The sequence below is a fragment of the Nicotiana sylvestris genome, chromosome 8 (genome assembly GCF_000393655.2).
Source record: "Nicotiana sylvestris chromosome 8, ASM39365v2, whole genome shotgun sequence".
Classification (NCBI taxonomy): Eukaryota; Viridiplantae; Streptophyta; class Magnoliopsida; order Solanales; family Solanaceae; genus Nicotiana; species Nicotiana sylvestris.
Window position 1 is genome coordinate 78,492,061 of NC_091064.1, and position 24,922 is coordinate 78,516,982.

General features: G+C 39.0%; 1 protein-coding gene across 1 annotated transcript; it reads right to left on the reverse strand.

The window, feature by feature from the left end:
* Positions 1 to 16,606: 16,606 nt before the first annotated feature.
* LOC138875263 (uncharacterized) lies at positions 16,607 to 17,050 on the reverse strand. The gene has a single exon (XM_070154086.1). The coding sequence runs from the start codon at positions 17,048 to 17,050 to the stop codon at positions 16,607 to 16,609; it is 444 nt and encodes a 147-aa protein (XP_070010187.1).
* Positions 17,051 to 24,922: the final 7,872 nt, after the last annotated feature.

The following is a 24,922-nucleotide window of genomic DNA, read 5'->3' on the forward strand; positions in this document are numbered from 1 at the left end:
TACTCCATGAGTGAAGTTCACGAGGGCACTTACGGGAACCATTCGGGGGTGGAATATTTGATTTAGAAGCTAATCAGAACCGACTACTACCGGACAGAAATGGAGAAGGATGTGAAAGCCTTGATACAAAAGTACGATGAGTTCCAAAGACATGCCTCGATGATCCATCAACCGGGAGAAATGCTCCACTCGGTCCTATCTCCGTGGCCATTTATGAAATGGGAAATGGACATCGTCGGTCCTCTGGCATGGGCACCCGGAAAAGCTCAATTTATGAAATTGGGGCATATTGGTCCTCATTCCATACATTTTTAAACATTGTGTTTGGATGATGACATGGAAATAGAGTCATCTAAGCCATTGGAGGAGTCAATGAATGAGGGACAATGTGCTTATATTCTTAAATTTGTCGTGCTAGAGAGATAATTACATTCCTCATCTAAAGGCCAAAAAGTGTGGAGTGAAAAATTTATTACTTGGCCCGATTATCTTTGTAGCCCACCAAAAGAGCATAACAGAAAACTTAAAGCCAAATGAGGGGTTCAATTCATAAGTTCGAGGTAGAGGCAAAAAGTGGTTCACGTCGTGCCGCATCGTTAAATTAGGCACTTATTGGGAGGCAACCCCACTTTACTACTTTCTTTTATTTTTGTTTTTTTATTATTATTTTTAGTATTATTTTTATTTTGTAGGATTACAAGCATACAAGAAAAGCTAGTGGAAAAGCTACTGGAAGTGTGCAAAAGCGAGCCAGATGGTTGGAACTAGTGTGAGGTACCTACATAAAGGACCATCCTTCGGAGAAGTCGAGTACCACATGAGCTGTTATTGCTTCGCCCTTTGGCCTTTAAGGGAGTTTCTTGTCCACCCTTGTTATTTTTACTTTATTTGTGCATTGGAGACACTGCACTCTTTTAAGTGTGGGGTGAAGGATTCTCTGTTCTTTGTATATTATTATAATAGTATATTGTTAGTTAATTATCTTTTATAGTTAGATAGCTTTTTATTTTTAATTGCATAATTAGTAGAATTAATGGTGTAGTACAGTAGTAGTGATTAAAAAATCAGAAAAATAAAGAAAAAATTTGGACTTTTCCCGACGATGGATCTCCACGACAGTTTTCTTGATGGATTAAAGTCTAAACAAAAAATAAATAAAAAATATAAAAACACAAAAATATATCTTTTATTTTTCTTTAGGTGTGGTTTCTCTTTGTGTCTCGGTTCTTTTTCATTGGATGTAGTTTAAACCGAGTAATAACTTCTTCTTTTTTTAGGAATTTAGGGAATAAAAGGAGGAAAAATGATAAACCTATGCGCCTTTAACTTGTTTGATAGTAGCATATTTAGGCTTTGGCATGTGTAGTATCTTCCCTATGTCTTGAAATTGTCTATGATGCTTGTACAGACTGGATAGCATGTTATTGATGCCTATGTCTCATTTACTTGACTTATGTTCACTTGGCGCTTAATGATTAATATCCCGTGCCTCCGTGAAGACTTGCATTAGTTGAGAGTCAGAATGGGACCGTCCTTAGTGAGTCATGTGCCATATGTGGTGAGGTTTTTGTATAGTCTATGTCATTGTACTTGTGTCTAGAACTTGACCGGTATGTAAGTTGAAGCGAAATTTTAGGAAATGCTCGGTTTGAAAAATGATTTTAGGCTTTCTTTGATTTTTTGAGCTCAAATACTTGTCACAAATAAAATTTATCTCTAGTTAACCCTTTTTGAGCCTATAGACTTTTATTTGGCACTCACATTACAAGCATATACCTTTTTTATTCTTAATTGATATTATTTTAATTCTTTTACCGCTCAAAGAACTTTAATAGTAAAACGAGCGCTAAAAGAAGTAAAAAGGGACTAAGTGTGGGGTGAAAGTGGAGCCAATGAAAGGAAGACATGTGCATATATTTTGTAAAAGAATATGCCACTAGTAGAAACTGCAAAAGTGGAAAAAATAGTTGAATAAAAAAAAGAAAAAAAATTATAGATAAATAAATATCTTATTTTTGCTAGTGGAGTGTAAAGTACGATATTGCTTTAAAGGAAAATGAAATATTTTTGGGGGTGATATTGTTTGTGAAGTTGAAGTTGGATTGTGGAAACATGTGTTTAAAGTTGAATATGTGATATGTTAAAGTTTTTAGGAGAGTGAACCACTATACCTAAATATATCACACCTATCCATCAGCCCACATTACAACCATAAAAAAAGTCCTACTTGATTTTTGATCAAGTGAGCTTACATTAGTAGAGATTTACATTATGGGCAAGCCTATGGTATCAATTGCATGCATGTGATTTATTTGTGAGAGTGAGAGACTTTTTTGATTAAATGTGAGTTCTTGAACTAAATTTGATCGTGAGATTCGAATGTGTAGATTCAACTTACTCTCTTGTTCGTGCTGTGATGGCACATGGTTTTACGAGGGATAGGTAACATTATTAGGCTTCTCTATGATGTTGGGTGTTCAAGCCACGAGTACATTGTGACATTGAGTCGGTTTGTGAGGCTAGTATTGTTGTTAGCATGTTGTCTTTGTTTGAATATTTTTGAATAACGGCATAAGTAAAGAGAAGTGTATGTGATTGCATTACTATAATTTAATTGTTGCTATCAACCATGATCATTGGTGTAGAGTGCTCGAAGATACAGTAATTTGTTGGTTGACTCGAGGGCGAGCAACGTTTAAGTGTGGGGTGTTGATATTCGGCTTAAAGTATGTATATTTATATGCATGTTGCCTCGCATTGTACTAGTATTTTGTTTAATTTGGATGTATAATGTAATGATTTGTGCTAATTAGTGATATTTTTATGTGTAGGAATCATCTAGAGTAATTTGGGAAACATGAAGAGAAAAGGGGAAGAAACGAGAATAGCGCTACCTATGGCACAATTTCTAAAAGTGCAGAATTTCTAGCGCCAGGGCTAGTGCCTCACGCTACCCTGGCCGCCGGTGACGTGAACTTGTCCTATTTCGACCCAAGAACGGCCCCAACTCGTATAAAAGGAGTCCTAAACCTATTTTGGAGAGACGATGTTTTTTAGAGGAACTTTTGACCAAGAAAGAGCATAGAGCCACCGTGGAGGCCGGAATTCATCTTTTCTTCCACCAAACTTAGTAATTTTTATGTTTCTTTTTGTGAATTGTTATTTCGTTACCATGTATATGTGGAACTAAACTTAACGTTCTAGGGTTGTGGTTGTTTCATGACTATCATAATTCGAATATTGATTTTGATTTCTTGATTTATCATATTAGTTTATTTATTTAATCCCGCGCTTAATTATTTGATTGTTTGATCATCAATTAAATACTATCTGCGAATCTAGAGTTGAACTCGAAAGTGGGAATTCTAAATTGCACATAGGATTGAGTAGATCAAGTTCTTGAGCCCGGGCATGGGGGAATGGATTCGCGGTTAGGATTGACATATACTAATTGCTTGCTTGGTTATTATACGGAAATTATAAATACATTCTTGTTGATTCTAACTTTATAGACATATAGGTGTTGAGTTAGCTTGAATAAGCGAGTAAGGGATCGAATGATTCTTATGAGTCAATTTAATTGGAGAATACAATATGATTGTTAGATAGCCCATAACCCTAGATCGTTTTCATCATATTGATAACATAAAAATCTACTTTTTTTTTGTTCAGAGTTCATTATTTGTTTTCTTTTTATTTTAATTATATTAGAATCAAATACTTCTAGGTTTAATTCATGTTTAGATAATTAGGATAGTCTAATTTAGTTAATAGTTAATCACAAGTTCTCGTGGGTTCGACATCGAACTTTTAGTCACTTTATTACTTGACGACCGCGTATACTTGTATGTGCGTTTGGCCGCAGTACCATCTGTTTTAAGAAAAAGCTTCAGTAGCTAAACTTTTAACACAATATAATGTTCAACACATACAGAACTTCACAAAAAGCACAGAACAACCTATAAAACTTCAGGAAATAAGTATCTGAAGTTGGCCTCTGAAAGAGCTTAACTTCAAAATAACACACTGTTAAACTTTAGAAAAAGTTAGCCTCTAAAAGAGCTTAACTTCAAAATACTTCACAAATCACAGAACAGCCTATAAAACTTCAGGAAACAAGTATCTGAAGTTAGCCGCTGAAAGAGCTTAACTTTATAAATCACAGAACACCCCTATTAAACACTTCACAAAAATAAGTATCTGAAGTTAGCCTCTAAAAGAGCTTAACTTCACAATACTTCATCAACTTCATTACAGTTCCAAAAAAATCATAGAAACAAGTACCAAAGGAGTAGAAGCTTATATTTGCAACATGCATCAGAATCTAAAAAACGATTAAACCCTAAAAACAATTTCACGACTAAGCAATGTAACACGATTCAACTAAACCTATATACGATAATATCAACAAATTAACCAAAAAATGTACCGCATAGTAGTAAAAAAAAATAACTCAAAAAATTGCTACTCGATGAATAAACCATGATTACACATCACATAACAGGGGAAAAATGTGAAAACTAAAATCGTACCTGTACTTGATACTAACTCTTCTTGAAGAAGAACCAATGTACTAAAGATTCCCCAAGTAAAAAGATGGAAGAAACAAAAAATTCAACAACAAAACCGCTGAGAAATAACACAAAGAAGAGTGGAACAGGCAAAGAAAGAGAATGTACAGTTTAGTTTGAAGGAAATGCTTCTTTTAAGGGCGAAGGCAAAAACGTCCTTTTAAAACCATTTTAGCCAAGCGTAGGTATATCTGCAAAAAATAAAACAAAGTGGGTACACGTTAAATAGAACGTGCCAAATAGGGCGCCCTATGGAATTTTTGTTATCAAAACCTATGATGGAATATAAAGTCCACTTGTAAATTTTGTAATCTTTGCTTCAAGTTTACGTACCTCATCCCTGACAATAAAATAGGACCATAAAACACTAGAATACATATAATTTTCCATCATTTTCTAATTATGTCCATAAAAATAAAAATTTGTGGTCAAATTCCAAACAACACATTCATAGTATCTCAGGAATAGGCTCATCTAAGCTGGTATAGAATCTAGAAATGATAGCGAAGGTACAATACTATACTAAAATACAGTGTTTTATGTACTATGATTAGTTATAAAGATAGTTACCAATTGTCAAACACACACTTTCATCCGACAACAAAGCAAAGACTGCACAAAAGCGTCACTGATAGCTCTGCTTGACAACTGAATCCAATGACTTCCAAAATTTCTGTTATTACGTTAGATGACAGAGATATGGATGAATACTTCAAATTTATATCAGAAGATGTTTAAAATTCTATTAGAGAAGCAACCAAACAAATCGCTGGATAATGGGCTTTAGGAATAACTCTGCCAAAAAATTGATATATTCAATAACATGCAAAAGTAAAAATTGCTTCCCCAGTATGCCATGGTAAATATCGGAACTCTGTTCAGTACTATGAATCAGGTTTTAATTAAATCTTGCAATAAAAAATAATACTACCTTTTACTATTGATACAATAGTGATGATCACTTTTTTTCGAGCCATCATAAGATTCACGCGAAAGCGAGCCAAAACCTGCATTTATAAATCAGCACTAAAAGGAGCTATAGATCACAAGAAAAAAAGGAACTAACAGATGCCTAGGATCTATGGAAAGATGAAATCTGATTCACAAATGTGCAAGAATTTTCCTTGCTTCTCTGTTGCAGCCTTTGCTCATGAATCAAATTCAAAAACCAATCCCTACAAATATTTCAATATGATTACTCCACATGACTCGTGCATCTAGAGAACCAACTTAACTTTAAACAATACATGAAAGTAAACTAGTCATCAGAGAGTTATCGGAAGTACTGTAGAACCTAGAACCTGCTTAGAAACATGTCCAAACAAGTTTGTTCACTTCGTCGGTTATATGTAGAATAAGTGAAACGCCACATGGCAGTTTCCTGAGCAGGAGCAAAAAGAATCTTTGGGAAAGCCAATCATTACCAAGAAGCAAGTAAGCGTCATATCCCATCAGATCGCTATCACCAGATCAAAGCACATAAGTAATACAACAAAGGGAAGAAGAGAGATGATACAATATGAAAATCACCAGTTTAGGGCATCATTATGGCTACTGGTTATATACCAAGGCAAAAGCATTATCCACATTCTATTCACGCTTCATACCAAGTGTATTGAATATAATTATTACTAAACACCTACTACTTACTGAAAGCCGTAGAGCTCATTCTATTTTGTATATAAAGTAAACGTTAATACCTTTGGAAGTTCAAAGTATAAGCAACTGAAAGCCAGGAACTTCAAGAATACTCACGCAGCACCAAAACAAAATCTTGACCTCTTAGTGAAGTTAGAATAAAAAAATTCTGTCAGTAAGTTGATAAGACTTGCTAGTACCAGAATATAGAAAGCAAATTCAGTAGAAACATCTTACCCTCTTCACTGATTTGTTGAGACTGCCAATTCGAGCGAACACTCAGGAGGTCTATAGGGGAGAGTTGAGGCATGATTTACTTTAAGAATCAACAAAATCTAGGTAAGAACATCACACTAGGGGTCCAAAACCAATAAACAATTGCTTCTATCTTGTGCTCTAAGGATCACATATCTACCAGTTGATTCAACAAAGCAGTAACAAACATAAATACAAACTCGGATGCTACTTAACAACAGAGAAAAGACATTATCCCCCTGTTAATCACTATAATTGGCGTCATAACGTCAGTGAACTCATACACAAACATAATTTAACAAGTCAGGCACTTCAATACTTCTGCATTTGGCTAGAAATAAATATGGATATGAAATACATTATATCAGAAGGTAATTTTACATCATTAGCCTCCATCCACTTCCCCGACAGAATATCATTCTTATTGACTATACTTCAAAATAACAATCAAGCATCCACAGCTAGTCAATGATACAGGTATAATCTACTTTTTGTCAATGAAAAATGAACAGGAATTCAATAAGAAACAAAGTCAAATAATAGTTGGAGAAGCTTTTGTTACAAAAATATGCTCAAAAAGGGAATCCTTTGCACAAATGTTTTTTGGAGGATTCGGACAACCTTCTAACACATTTAACGCTTCTGTAGTACTCCATCAGTTCACGAGCCACGTCCTCCGGATGGAAACTTATAAAGGCCTTGATGAAGCTCTTTTCAGTCATCCTCATTGCTCTCAACAAAGAAGGACGCTTCACAAGAGGAAGCAGACCCATATCATTTATCTTTCCCCCTAAAAAAATACCTTGGCTTAATGGCGGTCTCCAAATTCAAGAAAAGCAAACATGTGTCGCTCCCCCTTTTTCCCTCTTTGCATCGGAAAATCGGGTTTATGACATTTTGGGTATGGGACAACTCATTCCTTTTGGGAACTGGGTTTGCATTTGAAGAGTCGCCACCTAATGATTTAAGGTGCATTAGGACACCTATAGGGTTCATTTCTAAGTTTGTTTCATAACCAAAGATAGGGTAAGAGCTTGAAATTATCCTAAGGGGAAGGTGTTAGGCACCCCTCGGGATCCATTAGTGTGGTTCCCGGCCAAACAGTTCTTGTGAATTTTATACAACTAGCAGATAGACAAATATAGGCTCAAATAGTAGGGGATTTAAGTTTGAACACATAAGAGTTTGAAAACAATTAAAATGCGAATTTTGAAAATGAGTTATAGTTCTAGAAATACTTGAGAATATAAAAGGAGGGGGGTCCTAGGTTTATTTATAATATGGATCCAATCAATGCGATACCCGGTATGACACTCATCAGAAGAGGGGATACACGAGGTATTAGCGCACCGGTCATCATATCCATATATACCCTTCCCACCCCGTTAAGGTATTAAAGCGTGGATTGATCTCGACCTCTATTGCATGCTATTACCCGTCTCATTCCTATCAGTCCCGGAGGAATTTAGGACTACTATTCTTATAAGAGGGAGAATTTTAGGCTGACTCTTGGATTTTAAAGGTAAAAAAGCTAAGGCGACATACAAAACACGTAGGACTGCATATTAGGGGAAACATATAAACAAATAAGAGGCTCATATATACCTCCGCAGACATTGCACATAAATGGCATGACCTAAACACAGTTCGGGTCAGAATTTTAAAGTACTAAGGCAGTGTGTTAATTGTTGAAGCAGACCATATTTATTACATAACTCAGATAAAAAGTCCGAATCAGGCCTGCCTGCTGGTTGTAGCAATTGCTAATTAAACAAAGGCGGATTCAGTTTTATCATTACTACCTAAGGCTTGCGTAAGTGTGTATTGGTGATGTCATATAAGCATGATATCTATCACTGATTAAGAATGCAACACAGTAGTGGTTAATTTAAACAGACGCTTTGGATCCTACAGGCATGCTTTCTAGACCGTATTAATAAAAGGAGTAGGTTGTTTAAACTTATTCAGAACATTATGAGTCAAACTGATTTTAACTATACTGGTTTTAGATCCTATAGGTATGGTATCTAAGTGTTAACGACTAATTTTGATCCTACAAGCATGGAACATGCAGTGAAGTAGGCAGGATGTCTGACTATAGCCATTTAAATCCTATAGTTATGGTGTCTAAGTGTGGAATTAAAACATGCAGAATTTAAACAGATCCTATAGGCATGGGGTCTAAGTGTGGAATTAAAACATATAAAATTTATTAAACAGATCCTATAGGCATGTTATCTACTCTTCTAATAGCTAAAGCATACATAATCACCCCATCTTTTTTCACTAGCCAGCCCCCAATATTTGTTACAATTATTACAGACCAAATACTAAATTACATCAGAAAAGTGTAAAATAAGAAGTTACAACCATAGGAATCTTGATTCTGACTTCCTCTCTGAGTTATGGAATAAACCACCTCAAATGCCACTTTTTCTCACAGCCTTTCTCAGACCTAGGTGTGTCAAAGTTCCCTAAGGGTCTCCAGGGATCCCGTGCAGTGCTTACACCTAGGTTTGCATCACCAGATAGAGATGAGTGCAGTGTGGAAGGGCCAGCCCTTATGTGTCCAAGTTCAGTGGGAGCTCAAGGGTCCCAAGGCAAGGCTCACACAAGAGGGGCAGAACCTAGGTTCTAAGAATATAGTGGAATGCAGAATAAAAAGATTTATTTAAAAACTAGGTTGAAATAATAAGTGGTAAAGGTGATTTGAAAACAGTAGTAATAAAACTCAAATTACACAGAATCAGCAGTTACATAAAGGGGTTAGGGGTTTTGGGATTACATTGCATGAAGCATATGACCCCAGAAAGGGTCAGGTTTGGTCATGTACCGCAATAGATGATGCTGGCATGCCCACAAACTAGCCAGAGAACACAAACACATAGGGGGATATGGGGGTTTGGGATTCACAAGTCAGTAAATCACATAACAAGTGACTGACAGAGTACATACATAAGGGAAAACATTAATTTAGAAGGGGAAGGAGCAGATTACAACATGTTTAGTAATGTAACTTGATTGCATAAACATAAGCAGAAGTAGGCAAGAGCGAAGGAAACTGAAACAACTAAAGAAACATGTTGTTGTTGATGCTTGAAGATTCACTAGGACATACCAGTAGAGAAGCAAAGTGCAGAAAGAAAGAAATAAGCAAGATTCCATAGTCTAGCTTTGGCTTTCAGCCGGCGAGACAAAGCAGCAGCACAAGTAGTAGTAGAGAAAAGAGAGAAAGTTTTGAGTGTAAGTGTGTGTTCTTGAACTCAATTGTTCGTGTCCTTGAAAGAAGAGGGGGTGGGTATTTAGAGCTTCTGAAAACGAGTGAAAAGTAAGGTAGTAAGTAAAGTCTTAACACAAACGTGGAAACAATCACAAGTCAGAATCAATTAACACAAGTGATTCGCTTTAATTAAGGAATCACTGCTTAACGAATACTAATAGTGATTGATTAAGGAAAGAAATCAGCTTGATACAGATTGATTATTACCACATAAGGGGAAGTAAAAGCATGAAGTAAACAATCAAGTCTAAGTACAAAATATGCTTATTTTGGGAAAAGATTCAGCAAGGTAAAACATCACAGTAAAGGGAAAGAAATCAATTAATTTTAAACAGGCGAGTGAAATTAGAGTTCATAAAAGAAACACTTTTGTAATTAGTCACAAGATCAAGATCAAACAAGGAAGAAACTTTAGTATATAAATAGAGTGAACATAAGCATCAGACATGCGAGACCAAACACATTGGCAAAAGAGATAACACAAACAAACAGTAGTGGCAGAAATAAGCTAGGATTCAGTAGTAAGGAAAATATTCGAAGTACAGTAGTCAAGTAGGCCAAGTAGTCACATAGAATCAACAGTGAAGAAGAACATAATAACAGGTAAAGAGAGTCAGAGAAAGGTAAAGGTCTCACAGTAGTAATAGGTGAGAAAAACCCCTTTTAAGAAATTAGGGCTTCGACAGTAGTCGAGTTTGAGAGATGAAAAGAACTCAAATCAGATATGTCAAACAAGGAGAAGAGAGTCAGAAACAAATAACTTAAAATAAGCATACGTTTAGGCAAACAATTTCAGAACTCGGATAGGACAAAGAGGGAACAAGGGTTTTCAGCATGCTGAAATAGATAGAAGAACAACATGAACAAGTCATTTTAAACATAGCAAAATCACAAACAACATTAAAATCAGAGAAGAGATCTTTTGAAAAACTTAAAGGAAAACCTTAATCGTTGGAAAATGAAGAGTCATTTTGAAAGAAAAGTTGAAGAACCTTCGAGAAAACATTTAAAAAATTCGTAGCAAGCACTGGTCTATGGTAGATCTAAAAAAAATGAAAGATCTTAAAGATTAGGGTTTCGGAAAACCCAAAAAAGGTGAGAAAGATCTTGAAAGTCACCGATCAAACCAAGAGAGTCAAGGATCTGCCTTGAAAGGCCATGAATGGCCGGAGAAAAGTCATGGATGGCCGGAGAAAGGCTATGAACAGAAGTTGAGCAAGGATTGGACCAGATCCCTTCGAGGTCTGGCCATAAAACCATAGAAACAAATACCCAAGAGCCATAGGAGGCTGATACACATCTCCAATGGTCACGAGAGGCCATGGATTAGGCAGGGGTTAAGGTAGATTAGGGTGAAATTAGATGGCGGCGGCTAGGGTTCCTGAGGGGTTTTAGAGAGAGTTGAGAGAAGAGGGATTCAAGGGAGGCGTTTGGTGAAGAATGAGGTAGGTTTAGGGGTCTTTTGGGATTAATTATGGAAGGGCGAATGGTGGCCGTTGATTTGAATGATCAACGACCTGGATTCAAAAGGGTAGCTAAGGGAATCTGGGTTGGGTTGTTTAATTGGGTTAGGGTTCGGGATTAAATTAATTGGGCCGGGGAAATTGGGTTTAATTTGGGGTCGAATTTAGGCTAAAATTGAAATGTAATTGGGCTATTATTTAAATAGCCAATTTTCCCCTATTAATATTATAAAAATAGTAAATTAATTTCTGAAAATAAATTGAAAACACTAAAATGATTTATAAAATATAATTAATAATTTAAAAATAATGGACTTAATTTTATGAATATAAAATATAATTGAATCTTAAAAGGGCTAATATTGCAATTATATGCAATTCAGCTTAAAAATACTAAATAAATTTGTAAAAATATACAAAAATTACCTTAGCTATATATTAGCATAAATATAAAAGTCCAAAAAATGAATTACCAAAATAATAATTTTGGAAATAATTATTGGGTTTTTATGGATAAAAGAGGGAAATAAATTGATTTGAAAACTTTTAAAAATTATGGAAAAATAATAAAACACTTGGATATGCTTACATATGCTTTTATATGCTATTTTGAAGGTATTTTCTATATTGAAAATATATAGGAAAAAATTGGGTATCAACAACTGCCCCTCTTTACCCGGGAAGGATGAAAGAGTTGTCGGGTAAAGATATGATGGCCAATTTTGACCTAGCGAAATGGTTCGAAGTAGATAGGCCGCACCCTAGCTTCTGAGTTGCCTACATATCCTTGGTTTTACAGGAATCAGGCCATATGTAATTCGGGATCCATCGACGGAGTATGCCGATGGAGACTTTTCAAGAACGGACGCAATATCCAGGACGGGGTGAGTGGATGGCTTGTGGAATGGTTAAGATTTGATATGGCTGCGGGAACTGGAGCGGAGCCGCTCCTGCCGGGATGGCCGTTGCTTGCCGGTTTACCTGCAATTAGAATAATACAAGCGTATATCGCGCTTAAATTTAAACATGATACAAATTCCCATCGAACCATGAATGTTGTCTTCGGAAAGTTAGGATGACGTCCTGCGACCATGACGTCCTGGGCCATGAAGCGTACAATAAAGGATTCGCAGGAGGTGCCTCCGAGGCTATGAGGATGGTGCCTCCGAACCATGATGCCTTTGAATAATGATATGCAAAAGATTAAAAAGGATCCTCAGGCCATGACATGGTGTTCTTAGGGTATGAAGATGATACCTCCGAACGATGATGCCTTTGGATAATTTGGCGATCTTTCAGCCCATGAGATGCAGTATGAGGCGATCTTTCAGCCCATGAGATGCAGTAGCATGATGTGGACACGACAGAGCTTAGTCTTGCGAATTGAGGGGCAGAGCTTAGCCCGTAAGAGAAATGAAATAAACGATGCTTGAGATAGTGCTTAGCTTCGAAGAAAATTGGAGGCAGAGAAGCCTTATGCAATAATGCAAATGTGGAGAGAGGTATAGCTTAACCTCGGAAGGCAGAATGGTAGCCTTATGCAAGAATGTAGATGGAGACAACGTTTAGTCTCGAAAGGCAGAATAGTAGCCTTATTCAAGTTGGAAGGCAGAACAACAACCTTATGCAATGCAAATGCATATAGAGGTAGAGCTTAACCTCGGAAGGCAGAATGCTAGCCTTATGCAGAAGTGCAGATGGAGACATAGTTTAGTCTCGGAAGGCAGAATGGTAGCCTTATGCAAGTTGGAAGGCTGAACAACAGCCTTATGCAATGCAAATGCAGATGTAGGTAGAGCTTAACCTCGGAAGGCAGAATGGTAGCCTTATCCAGGAGTGCAGATGGAGACAGCGTTTAGTCTCGGAAGGTAGAATGGTAGCCTTATGCAAGTTGGAAGGCAGAATAGTAGCCTTATACAATGCAAATGCAGATGGAGGTAGAGCTTAAGCTCGAAAGGCAAAATGGTAGCCTTATGCATGAGTGCAGATGGAGACAGCTTTAGTCTCGGAAGGCAGAATAGTAGCCTTATGCAAGAAATGAAATGACAAATGGTAGTAGAGCTTTCTTAGCTGATAGCAAATTGCGGTGTTGTGATTACTGGGATTATTGTGACATACGGGACATCACTAGTGGATAACAAATGCTGGAGAGTGCAACGGTTTGGAGAGTCATATTCTTTGAACAGTGTTTGTCCCATAAGTGTATAGTATGTTTGATGATTTCGCAATCTAAGTGCCTGCATCCAAAGAAAAATTGTGAGTTTTGTAGAGGGGAAGGTTAGTTTGTATCCCCACTGGCTTTGCTTGACTCGTTCGACTTTGATCTGGTGATACTGTCTGTATCATTGGGGTAGCATTGCTAAACAAAGCAGTTTCAATAATAAACATGCATGACTTCGTAAAAATATGACATAATAGTTTTTTAGATGAACCGACGACTGTGACGTGGTTCAGGATATTGTAACCTCTCTTGCTATGGAATTTTGAGGGTCCCCTTCAAAATTTTGCCCCAGTTTAATGGGTTGATGCTTCTAACTGTTACTTGTGCAACGATCGGCTGAAGTTTCTTCGGAATTTTGGGGGTCCTCCTCAAAATTCTGCCCCAGTTTCCAATTGCGGAGGGAAATGAAAATTTTATTGAATTGTGACCGAACCCATAAAGCTGTCTACATATCCCCTCTTAAACGGGAATCAGGTAAGGCGTAGTTCACTTTCGTCATATAAGGAAAACATAAAGATTACACATAGTAACGCTTGACTGCATCTGAGTTAATCGGCTTCGGCCAGACTTCTCCGACTATTTCTGCAAGTATGAGGTCTCCTCCTGTCAGAACCTAGTGGACCATGTATGGACCTTGCTAGTTGGGAGAGAATTTCCACTTGGCTTTATCTTGATGCCAAAAAAATTTCTTTAACACCAGCTGCCCTGGTGTGAACTGTCTCGGCTTGACTCTTTTGTTGAAGGAACTGGACATTCTGTGCTGATAAAGTTGACCATGGCAACTGCATTCATTCTTTTTCCGTATATAAGGGCTAGTTGTTCATAACGACTTTTTACCCACTCTATGTTATCGAGCTCAGCTTCCTGTATGATCCTTAGGGAAGGATTTTCTACCTCAATGGGAATAACAACCTCCATACCATAAACCAGCATATAGGGGGTTGCCTCGGTTGACGTGCGGATGTGGTGCGATACCCCAATAGAGTAAATGATAACTTTTCGTGCCACTATTTATACTTTTATATCATGTTCCTCAATATCTTCTTGATATTCTTGTTGGCGGCTTCTACAGCTCCATTCATTTGAGGTCTATATGCTGTGGAATTCTTGTGTTTGATCTTGAAGGTTTCACACATAGCTTTCATCAATTCATATGTTGAGGTTGGAGCCATTATCAGTAATGATCGACTCTAGAATCCCGAATCGACAAACAATGCGGTCGCGGACAAAGTCTGCAATGACTTTCTTAGGTACTGCTCTGTAAGATGCTGCTTCGATCCATTTGATGAAATAATCAATTGCTACTAGGATAAACCTGTGCCCGTTGGAAGTGGCAGGCTCGATTGGTCCAATAACATCCATTCCCCAGGCGGCAAAATGCCATGGTGATCTTGTTTTATTAAGCTCATTTGGAGGTACCTTTATCATGTCTACATGTATCTGACAATGGTGGCATTTCCGGACATACTGGATGCAATCCGTTTCCATAGTCATCTATCTTCTTTGCTAAGACTAAACCGTTCATATGTGGACCACAAGTCCCGACATGAATTTCCTCTAGTATCCTGGATGCTTCCTTTGCATCGACACACCTTAATAGTCCCAAATCAGGAGTCCTCCTATACAGGATTCCTCTGCTACGCAATAAATTGTTGGATAATCTCCGAAGTGTGCATTTCTGAGTAGGATTTGCAAGCTCTGGGTACTCCCCTTTTGCCAAATATTCCTTTATATCATGAAACCAAGGCTTTTCGTCTGCTTCTTCTTCAACATGGGCACAGTAAGCTGGCTGATCATGGACCTTTACTGGAATGGGATCAATGAAATTTTTGTCAGGATGCTATATCAGATATGACAGGGTAGCCAATGCATCGGCGAACTCATTCTGGACTCTGGGAACATGTTAGAACTCCGTCTTCGTGAACTTTTTCCTTAGTTCCTGTACAAGATGCAGATATGGGAGTATCTTGGAGTTCTTGGTTGCCCATTCTTCACACATCTGATGCATGAGTAGGTCTAAATCTCCAATAACTAGCAATTCATGAATGTCCATGTCAATGGCCATCTTGAGCCCTAAGATGCAGGCTTCATACTCGGCCATATTGTTGGTGCATGGGAACCTGAGTTTGGCAGACACTGGATAATGCTGATCGGTTTCTAATGCTAGGACTGCTCCTATGCCAACTCCTTTGAAATTTGCTACTCCATCGGAGAACATTCTCCAACCGTCATAGGATTCTGCAATATCTTCTCCTATGAATGATACCTCTTCGTCAGGAAAATATGTTTTCAGGGGTTCGTACTCTCCATCCACGGGATTCTCAGCAAGGTGGTCTGCCAGTGCTTGTCCCTTGACCCCTTTCTGAGTTACGTAAACAATGTCGAACTCACTTAACAAAATTTGCCATTGGGCTAGATTGCCAGTGGGCATGGGCTTCTGAAAGATGTACTTCAAGGGGTCCGTACTTGATATGAGATATGTAGTATAGGCGCGGAAGTAATGTCTCAGCTTTTGTGATACCCAAGTCAAAGCACAACAGGTGCGCTTTAATAGAGAATACCGGGTCTCGTACGGGGTGAACTTCTTAATGAGGTAATAAATGGCCTGCTCCTTCCTTCCTGTTTCATCATGTTGTCCCAGAACGCAACCAGAAGCTCCATCCAATACTGCAAGGTAGAGTAATAAAGGTCTTCCTTGCTCGGGCGGTACTAAAACTAGCAGTGTTAACAGGTACTCCTTATTTCTGTCGAAGGCCTTCTGGCAGTCATCGGTCCATTTGGTAGCGGCGTCCTTCTTCAACATCTTAAAGATTAGCTCACAAATAATTGTAGATTGTGCTATGAACCGACTAATGTAGTTGAGTCTCCCTAAAAAACTCATCACATCATTATTGTTCTTTGGCGGTGGTAGTTCTTGAATAGCTTTGACTTTCGACGGATCCAGCTCAATTCCTCGGCGGCTCACAATAAACCCAAGCAATCCCAGATGCGCACTTTGCGGGGTTCAGTTTCAGGTTGTACCTCCGCAATCTATTGAAGAACTTCCTCAAATCTTCCATGTGGTCAGTGGCCTTCTTGGACTTGATGATAACGTCATCTACATATACCTCTATCTCCTTGTGCATCATATCATGGAAAATGGTAGTCATGACCCTCATGTAGGTGGCCCCTGCATTCTTTAGGCCAAATGACATCTTCTTGTAACAGTACATTCTCCACGGTATAATGGAAGCCGTTTTCTCAGCATCTTCTTCATCCATCCAGATCTGATGATAACCAGTTGAGCAATCACAAAGGACTGCAGCTCATGCTTGGCGCAATTGTCAATCAGAATGTGTGCGTTCGACAAAGGGAACTTGTCTTTTAGACTGGCCCGGTTGAGATCCCGATAGTCGACACAGACTCTGACCTTCCCGTCCTTCTTCGGCACTGGTATGATGTTGGCTAACCATGTCGGGTATTCTACTACCACGAGAATCTTAGCTTTGACTTGCTTAGTGACTTCTTCCTTTATTTTCAAACTCATATCAGGCTTGAACTTTCTGAGCTTTTGCTTTACTGGCGGACACGTCGGATTGGTTGGCAGTTTATATGCCACAATGGACGTACTTAGACCAGTCATGTCATCATACGACCAGGAGAATATGTCCTCATACTCCTATAGAAATTCTGTGTATTCTCTCTTTTCTGACGGCGATAGGTGAACGTTGATTTGTGTTTCCTTGATGTTTTCTGCATCTCCTAGGTTAACAATTTTGGTCTCGTGCAGGTTGGACTTAGGTATATTCTCAAAATTCTCAACTTCTTTGACAATCTCGTCAGGTATGTCATCCTCCTCTGAATCAATGTCCGTTTGTTGCATTGTCTAATTGCATGTCATAGTCATTAGTTCATCAAGATAAGTAATAGTAATGTTGTATATGTAAAGTAATGAGAGAAAAATAATAATGAGTGTTGATTTATAAGAAAAGTAAATATGCTCTAATAAATTGGATAACTGTTTTGAACATTGGAGATCTTATTGCGGGAATTGAAAAATGCGAAAAAAATCATTTAGTAAATAAAACAGTGAATAATGCTTATTTCAGCCTTGCTACCCCGAGGTTCGTCGGGCTCTGGTTGTCCTGATGGTTCAGTTATTGAGGCGTGCCCCTCTGCTCACAGCCTGTATGGAAGGGCCTTCCTCCCCCTCCTCCTCGAGAATAACACAACAGTCCATGTTATTGTCTTCTAGGAACAAATTCTTTACCGCTACAAGTGCTTCTTCTTCGTCTGACCCATAAACAATGTCGGCCTATTGGAAAGTCTGCTCCAGACGCGGTATTAGCTGCTCTAGGTAAGGACCGTGCCATGGTGGCGACTAGTTGTTGAATTCTTCCCAGGTATAGTCGTATCCCAAATCGAAGGTAGTGCCATGCTTCTTGAGTTTTATAGGCTTAACGATTTCTTGGAGGTTCTTGCCGAGCCCCTTGCCAGTTTTGTACCCACTCCAATTCAGTATACTCTCGATTTTGTTATCCCACCATTTGTATTTGTCAATAGCATTTACCCATTCAATGTGGTGGTAAGTCTCTCCACCCAGCTTCCTTCTTCCTTCGATCGCCGGAATGGTCTGACGACTGTATATAGGGTTGCTACCATCGCCGTGAATGATCACTTCCTGGTGATTCCATTCGAATTTTACTGCCTGATGTAGTGTTGATGCTACGACCCTAACAGCATGAATCTATGGCCGTCCCAACAACAGGTTGTAAGATGCTGGCACGTCTATCACCTGGAAATCGAAATCAAACCATGTTGGCCCCATCTGCAAGCATAGACTAATCTCACCAATGGTGGATCTTTGAGAACCATCGAAAGCTTTCACATTGATTGCTCCATCTTTTATCTCGTGTAGTCCCTTACCCAACTTCTTGAGTGTTACCAGTGGACAAATGTTGAGACTGGAACCTCCATCGATCAGGATCTTGGTGATAAAATAGTCTTCGCATTGCATAGTGATGTGCAACGCCTTGTTGTGCCCCAACCCTTCAGGTGGTAGCTCGTCCTTATGAAAGATGATTTTATGGCTCTCCAACACTTGTCCCACCATGTTAGACATTTCCCCGCCAGTGATGTTTCTTGGTACGTATGCTTCATTCAGCACCTTTAGCAGAGCATTCTTGTGTGCCTCAGAATTTTGTTGCAAAGTAAGGATGGAGATTTACGCTGGTGTTTTGTTCAACTGGTTGATGACCGAGTATTCCTTGGCTTGTATTTTCCTCCAAAGGTCATCTGGTACTTTCTCAATGATGGGCGGCCGGTTGGAGGCCTGCTTGCTAGACTTAGCTAGATGTTCGGGGGTAAAGACTCTACCAGTTCTTGTCATACCCTGTGCTGCAACGGTCTCTTCGAACCTGACCTTGCCTTTTCTCCTCGCCTTGGCTGTATAATCCCAAGGTATAGCCTTTGTATGGAATGGAGTCATGGTTGACATTGCCACTGGGATTGGCGTGGCTAACCTCACTCCGAATGGAGCATGTGCCTTGGGTGGTAAAACTGCAACCTCAAATGGTGCGGGTGCATCTGCCGGAGACACGAATTCAACCTCAATTGGTGTTGGTTTCCTTGCGGATGATGTTGCTTCAAATTCAAGTGGTACAGACAAGTTCATCTCAGCATCCTCGGACGGTTGTATCTGGACTATGATTGGATTGAGAGTAACTATCGGCTTCTTTGGGTCATCACCTTCTGCGATCAACCTAATTGATCCCTCGGGATCCCAATCATCATCTAATTCAATCATGTGTATACCTCCACCCTTATGGTCTGGCAGGGGGTTGTTGCGGACATTTGGAGTGGGTTCCTTTGCAACAATAACCTTGTTATCAATTAAAGACTAGATCTTATCTTTCAAGGAACAACATTCATGGATGGTGTGCCCTTTCATGCCGGAGTGGTATGCACAGGATTTGTTTGGGTTAACCCACTGAGAAGGGTTCTTAGGGGTTGCAGTAGGGATGGGGGTGACATAACCATGAGCTTTGAGTCTCTCGTACAACTGGTCAATGGGTTCAGCAATGGTTGTATATTGTTTTGGAGGTCTGCGGTCAAAATTAGGTCGGGGTCTAGGGAAGTTTTGGCATGCAGGAGGTGATTGATAGTGGGATGGTTGAGCATTATTGGTTTGGTAGACATGAGCGGGTTGGGAGTATCTGGGTGAGGTCGGTTGATATGTAGGAGGTGGAGATGACTGATAAGTTGGTGGCGGAGCTTGGTATGAAGGTGAGGGTGCTTGGTAGTTTGGAGTTGGCTGATATGTGAGTGGAGATGTTGGATAAGTTTGGTATTTGATGGGAGATTTGGTCCTCTGTGCAACCATTACGGCTCCCACGTCCCTTTTCTTAGACACACCACCGGACTCTAAATCCTTATTGGTAGCTTGCAAGGCCTCGAAGTTTATAACCATACCGCTTTTGATACCATCTTCAATTCTTTCACCCAGTTTGATAATGTCGGAAACTTTGTGGTTTTCAATCATCATTAATCGCTCATAGTATTGTGGGTCTTGGGCCCGGACAAAGAATTTGTTCATCTGTTCCTCTTCTAAGGCAGGTCTGACTTTAGCAGCTTCGGACCTCCAGCGAGTAGCATACTCGCAAAATGTTTGTAGGCTTCTTCTTTAGTTTCTGAATATAGAACACATCTAGCGTATTCTCTGTGTTAAACCTGAACTTGTCAATAAAGTCGGGCGCCATGCCTACCCAGATTGACCACTTCTTTGGATCTTGGCTGATGTACCAAGACAATGCATCTCCCTTTAAACTCCTCATGAATAGCTTCATGCGGATTCTCTTATCTTTCCCTACTCCAACCAGCTTGTCGCAATATGTCCTCAAGTGGACCCTTGGATCCCCTGTACCATCAAATATTTTGAACTTTGGAGGTTTGTACCCCTCGGGCAGTTCAACATCGGGCTATATGCAAAGATCTTCATAGTTCAGCCCCTCGATTCCTTTACTTCCTTCAACGCCCTGAATTTGGCTAGTCAATTTCTTAAGTTCCTCAGCCAGGTTTCTGATGAGCAGGTCTTTTTTCATCAGACTCGGGTGTGCTTGAGATAGGCTGGGTGGAGTGTGGCATGGTCTCCACGTAGATAGGGGTGTTATGGTGGGTGTGAAAGTGGTCATTTGTGGAGTTTTGGGGTTCTAGGATGAGTAGTAGAGTATTATTTGGGGTATGGCAGGTGTTGCATTGGGTCTTTGGTGGAATAGTGTGATGTTGAGGAGCGGGATGATTCTATTGCTTTGGGATGTTTTGAGACGGTGTAGGGTTTTGAGTAATTGGGAAATTGATATCTGGGGTGCTGAGGAAAAATGACAGGCTTGCCAGATTCCGAACCTGCTCGAGCTCTTCTTGGAATTTCGATAGCTTTTGTTCAAGCTGGGATACATTCTCCCGATGAACCTCAGTACCATAGCCATTAGTGGCTTCTACCCGTTCAGTTGGATTCTCCTTTATGACGTTGTTCAAATCTTCCATCTTGCCTTTGTTCTTGTTTTTGACAGGACTAAGAGGAGGAGTGGGTGGAGGGCCCCTGGATCTCGTGGAATAGGACGATGTTGTCAGAGTGCACGACTAACCTTTGGGGAGGGGAATAATAAAAACAAAAAATAAAAACAAAGGTAATCAAGTTAGTGAGGATTGTAAAAAGTATTGCAATATTTAAACACATAAATGTAAAGCGCGTCCTAATTTGGGGACCTCTTTGTGCCCGAGGTAGGCCTAGTGACAAATTGATTTTGGAGAACTTAGAATGCCAAATGCCTCATTTTATTGATAAAAAAAATTAGACGAATCCCAAATTGACACTAAATAAACAGGAAATAAAAAGTAACTAATGGACATTGGCCTTATTACAATTTATAAAGCGAAAAGATAAACTCTTATTTACTTGGTCCCAGAAGGACCTTCCTCAGGTTGAATTCTCTCGTTAATCAAATCCTCCAGTTCGCGTAGGTTCACCAGTAAAAATGCCTTTTCTAGGTCTTCTCCTTTGTTTCCCTTAGTGTTTTGGCAGTCGTTGACTCTCTTCCTCACTTTTCCTTTCAATTCCAGCAGACTGTAATCCAGATATTCCAACTTTTTGCTAGCTTTAGCGGCCCTATCCTTCCACTCATTGTTTTGGTCATTCGATGGAAGACTCCTCCACCAGTCTAACAAGAGTGAGGGTGTGCTAACCATATCGAAGCTAGGGACCTCGTTCTTCATTTTCTGAAAAATAAAAGGGTTAAGACCATACCCCCACCGACTCGACTATTTAATATGAACAATTAGCATGAAGCATTTAGTTCTCCAAATAAATGCACAGAACGTGGTGATGTCCGTTTGGGTTCAGGTAAATCCGGTGGACTTTTGACAAGACTATCTTAAAGGATCATTATATGGACAACATAATTGACCACACTAGGTTTGACCTTGATGGATGCGCAATTTGAACAGATTAAGGTTTCTATAGGATTTTTTACTGGTATCCTTAAGCGAACAACTCAAGGGGGAAGACACGAAACTGTCAACTGCACCGCTGATCGACTAGTTTTATCGCAAATATGGGTTTCCGAATTTAGGGGGTAATAATATAGGAAGAGTGCAACCACTCATTATAAGCGTTGTTATAGTATTTGTTTGGCACGGGTGGAGTATGATGTTGAGAATGATTATGCAATAATTGAAAGCATGTTGATGTGTATTTGCACGTTAAGAAAGCGATAAATACAATAGTTTTATAATTTAAAGCAATAATGATGGAAAGAAACACGATATGTCAGTTTTGCTTTTGAAGAAGAAATTAAATGATTAAAGGAATTAAACAAATAATTGCACATAGGTAGGGGTACAAATTCACAAAAACGATCTGAAATGGTAAAAGCCTAAAAATCCCCAGCAGAGTCGCCATGCTGTCGCGCCCCCTTTTTCCCTCTTTGCATCGAAAAATCGAATTTATGACATTTCGGGTGTGGGACAAATCATTCCTTTTGGGAACTGGGTTTGCATTTGAAGAGTCGCCACCTAATGATTTAAGGTGCATTAGGACACCTATAGGGTTCATTTCTAAATTTGTTTGATAATCAGAGATAGGGTAAGAGCTTGAAATCATCCTAAGGGGAAGGTGTTAGGCACCCCTCAGGATCCACTAGTGTGATTCTCGGCCAAACAGTTTTTGTGAATTTTGTACAATTAGCAGATAGACAAATATAGGTTCAAATAGTAGGGGATTTAAGTTTGAACACATAAGAGTTTGAAAAAAATTAAAAGGCGAATTTTGAAAATGAGTTAAAGTTCTACAAATACTTGAGAATATAAAAGGAGGGGGGTCCTAGGTTTATTTATAATATGGATCATATCAATGCGATACCCGGTATGACACTTCTCAGAAGAGGGGATACACGTGGTATTAGCGCACCGGTCATCATATCCATATCTACCCTTCCCACCCCGTTAAGGTATTAAAGCGCAGATTGATCTCGACCTCTATTGCATGCTATTACCCGTCCCATTCCTATCAGTCCCGGAGGAATTTAGGACTATTATTCCTATAAGAGGGAAGATTTTAGGTTGACTCTTGGATTTTAAAGGTAAAAAGGCTAAGTCGACATACAAAACACGTAGGACTGCATATTAGGGGAAACATATAAACAAATAAGAGGCTCATATATCCGCAAACAATGCACATAAATGGCATGACTTAAACACAGTTAGGGTCAGAATTTTAAAGTACTAAGGTAGTGTGTTAATTGTTAAAGCAAACCATATTTATTACATAATTCAGATAAGAAGTCCAAATCAGGCCTTCTTGCTGGTTGTAGCAGTTGCTAATTAAACAAAGGCGGATTCAGTTTTATCATTACTACCTAAGGCTTGCCTAAGTGTGTATTGGTGATGTCCTATAAGCATGATATCTATCACTGATTAAGAATGCAGTAGAGCAGTGGTTAATTTAAACAGGTGATTTGGATCCTATAGGCATGCTTTCTAGACCATATTAATAAAAGGTGTAGGTTGTTTAAACTGATTCTTAACAGTACAAGTCAAACTGATTTTAACTATACTGGTTTTAGATCCTATAGGCATGGTATCTAAGTGTTAACGACTGATTTTGATCCCATAAGCATGGAACATGTAGTGAAATAAGCAGGATGTCTGATTATAGCCATTTAAATCCTATAGGTATGGTGTCTATGTGTGGAATTTGTTTATGTGTGGAATTAAAACATGCAGGATTTAAACACATCTTATAGGCATGGTGTCTAAGAGTGAAATTAAAACATACAGAATTTATTAAATAGATCCTATAGGCTTGTTATCTACCCTTCTAATAGCTAAAGCATGCATAATCACCCCATCCTTTATCACTAGCCAACCCCCAATATTTGTTACAAATTATTACAGACCAAATACTGAATTACATCAGAAAAGTGTAAAATAAGAAGTTACAACCATAGGAAGCCTGATTCTGACTTCCTCTCTGAGTTATGGAATTAACCACCTCAAATGCCACTTATTCTCACAGCCTTTCTCAGACCTAGGTGTGTCAAAGTTCCCTAAGGGTCTGCGGGGACCCCGGGCAGTGCTTACACCCAAGTTTGCATAACCAGATAGAGATGAGTGCAGTCTGGAAGGGCCAACCCTTATGTGTCCAAGTTCAGAGGGAGCTCAAGGGTCTCAAGGCAAGGCTCACACAAGAGGTGCAGAACCTAGGTTCTAAGAATATAGTGAAAGTGCAGAATACAGAGATTTATTCAAAAAACTGGGTTGAAAATAGTAAGTGATAAGGGTGATTTGAAAACATTAGTAATAAAACTCAAACTACATAGAATCAGCAGTTACACGAAGGGGTCAGGGGTTTTGGGATTACATTGCATGAAGCATATGACCCTAAAAAAGGTCAGGTTTGGTCATGTACATCAATAGATTATGCTGGCATGCCTACAAACTAGCCAGAGAACACAAACAGATAGGGGGATATGGGGGTTTGGGATTCACAAGTTAGCAAATCACATAACAAGTGACTGACATAGTACATACATAAGGGAAAACATTAATTTAGAAAGGGAGGGAGCTGAATACAGCATGCTTAGTAATGTAATTTGATTGCATAAACATATGCAGAATCAGGCAAGAGCGAAGGAAACAGCAACAACTAAAGAAACATGTTGTTGTTGATGCTTGAAGATTAACTATGACATACCAGTAGAGAAGCAAAGTGCAGAAAAAAAGAAATAAGAAAGATTCCACAGTCTAGCTTTGGCTTTCAGCCGGCTAGACAAAGCAGTAACACAAGTAGTAGTAGAGAAAAGAGAGAAAGTTTTGAGTGTAAGTGTGTGTTCTTGAACTCAATTGTTCGTGTCCTTGAAAGAAGAGGGGGTGGGTATTTATAGCTTCTGAAAACAAGTGAAAAGTAAGTTAGTAATAAGTAAAGTCTTAACACAAACATGGAAACAATCATAAGTCAGAA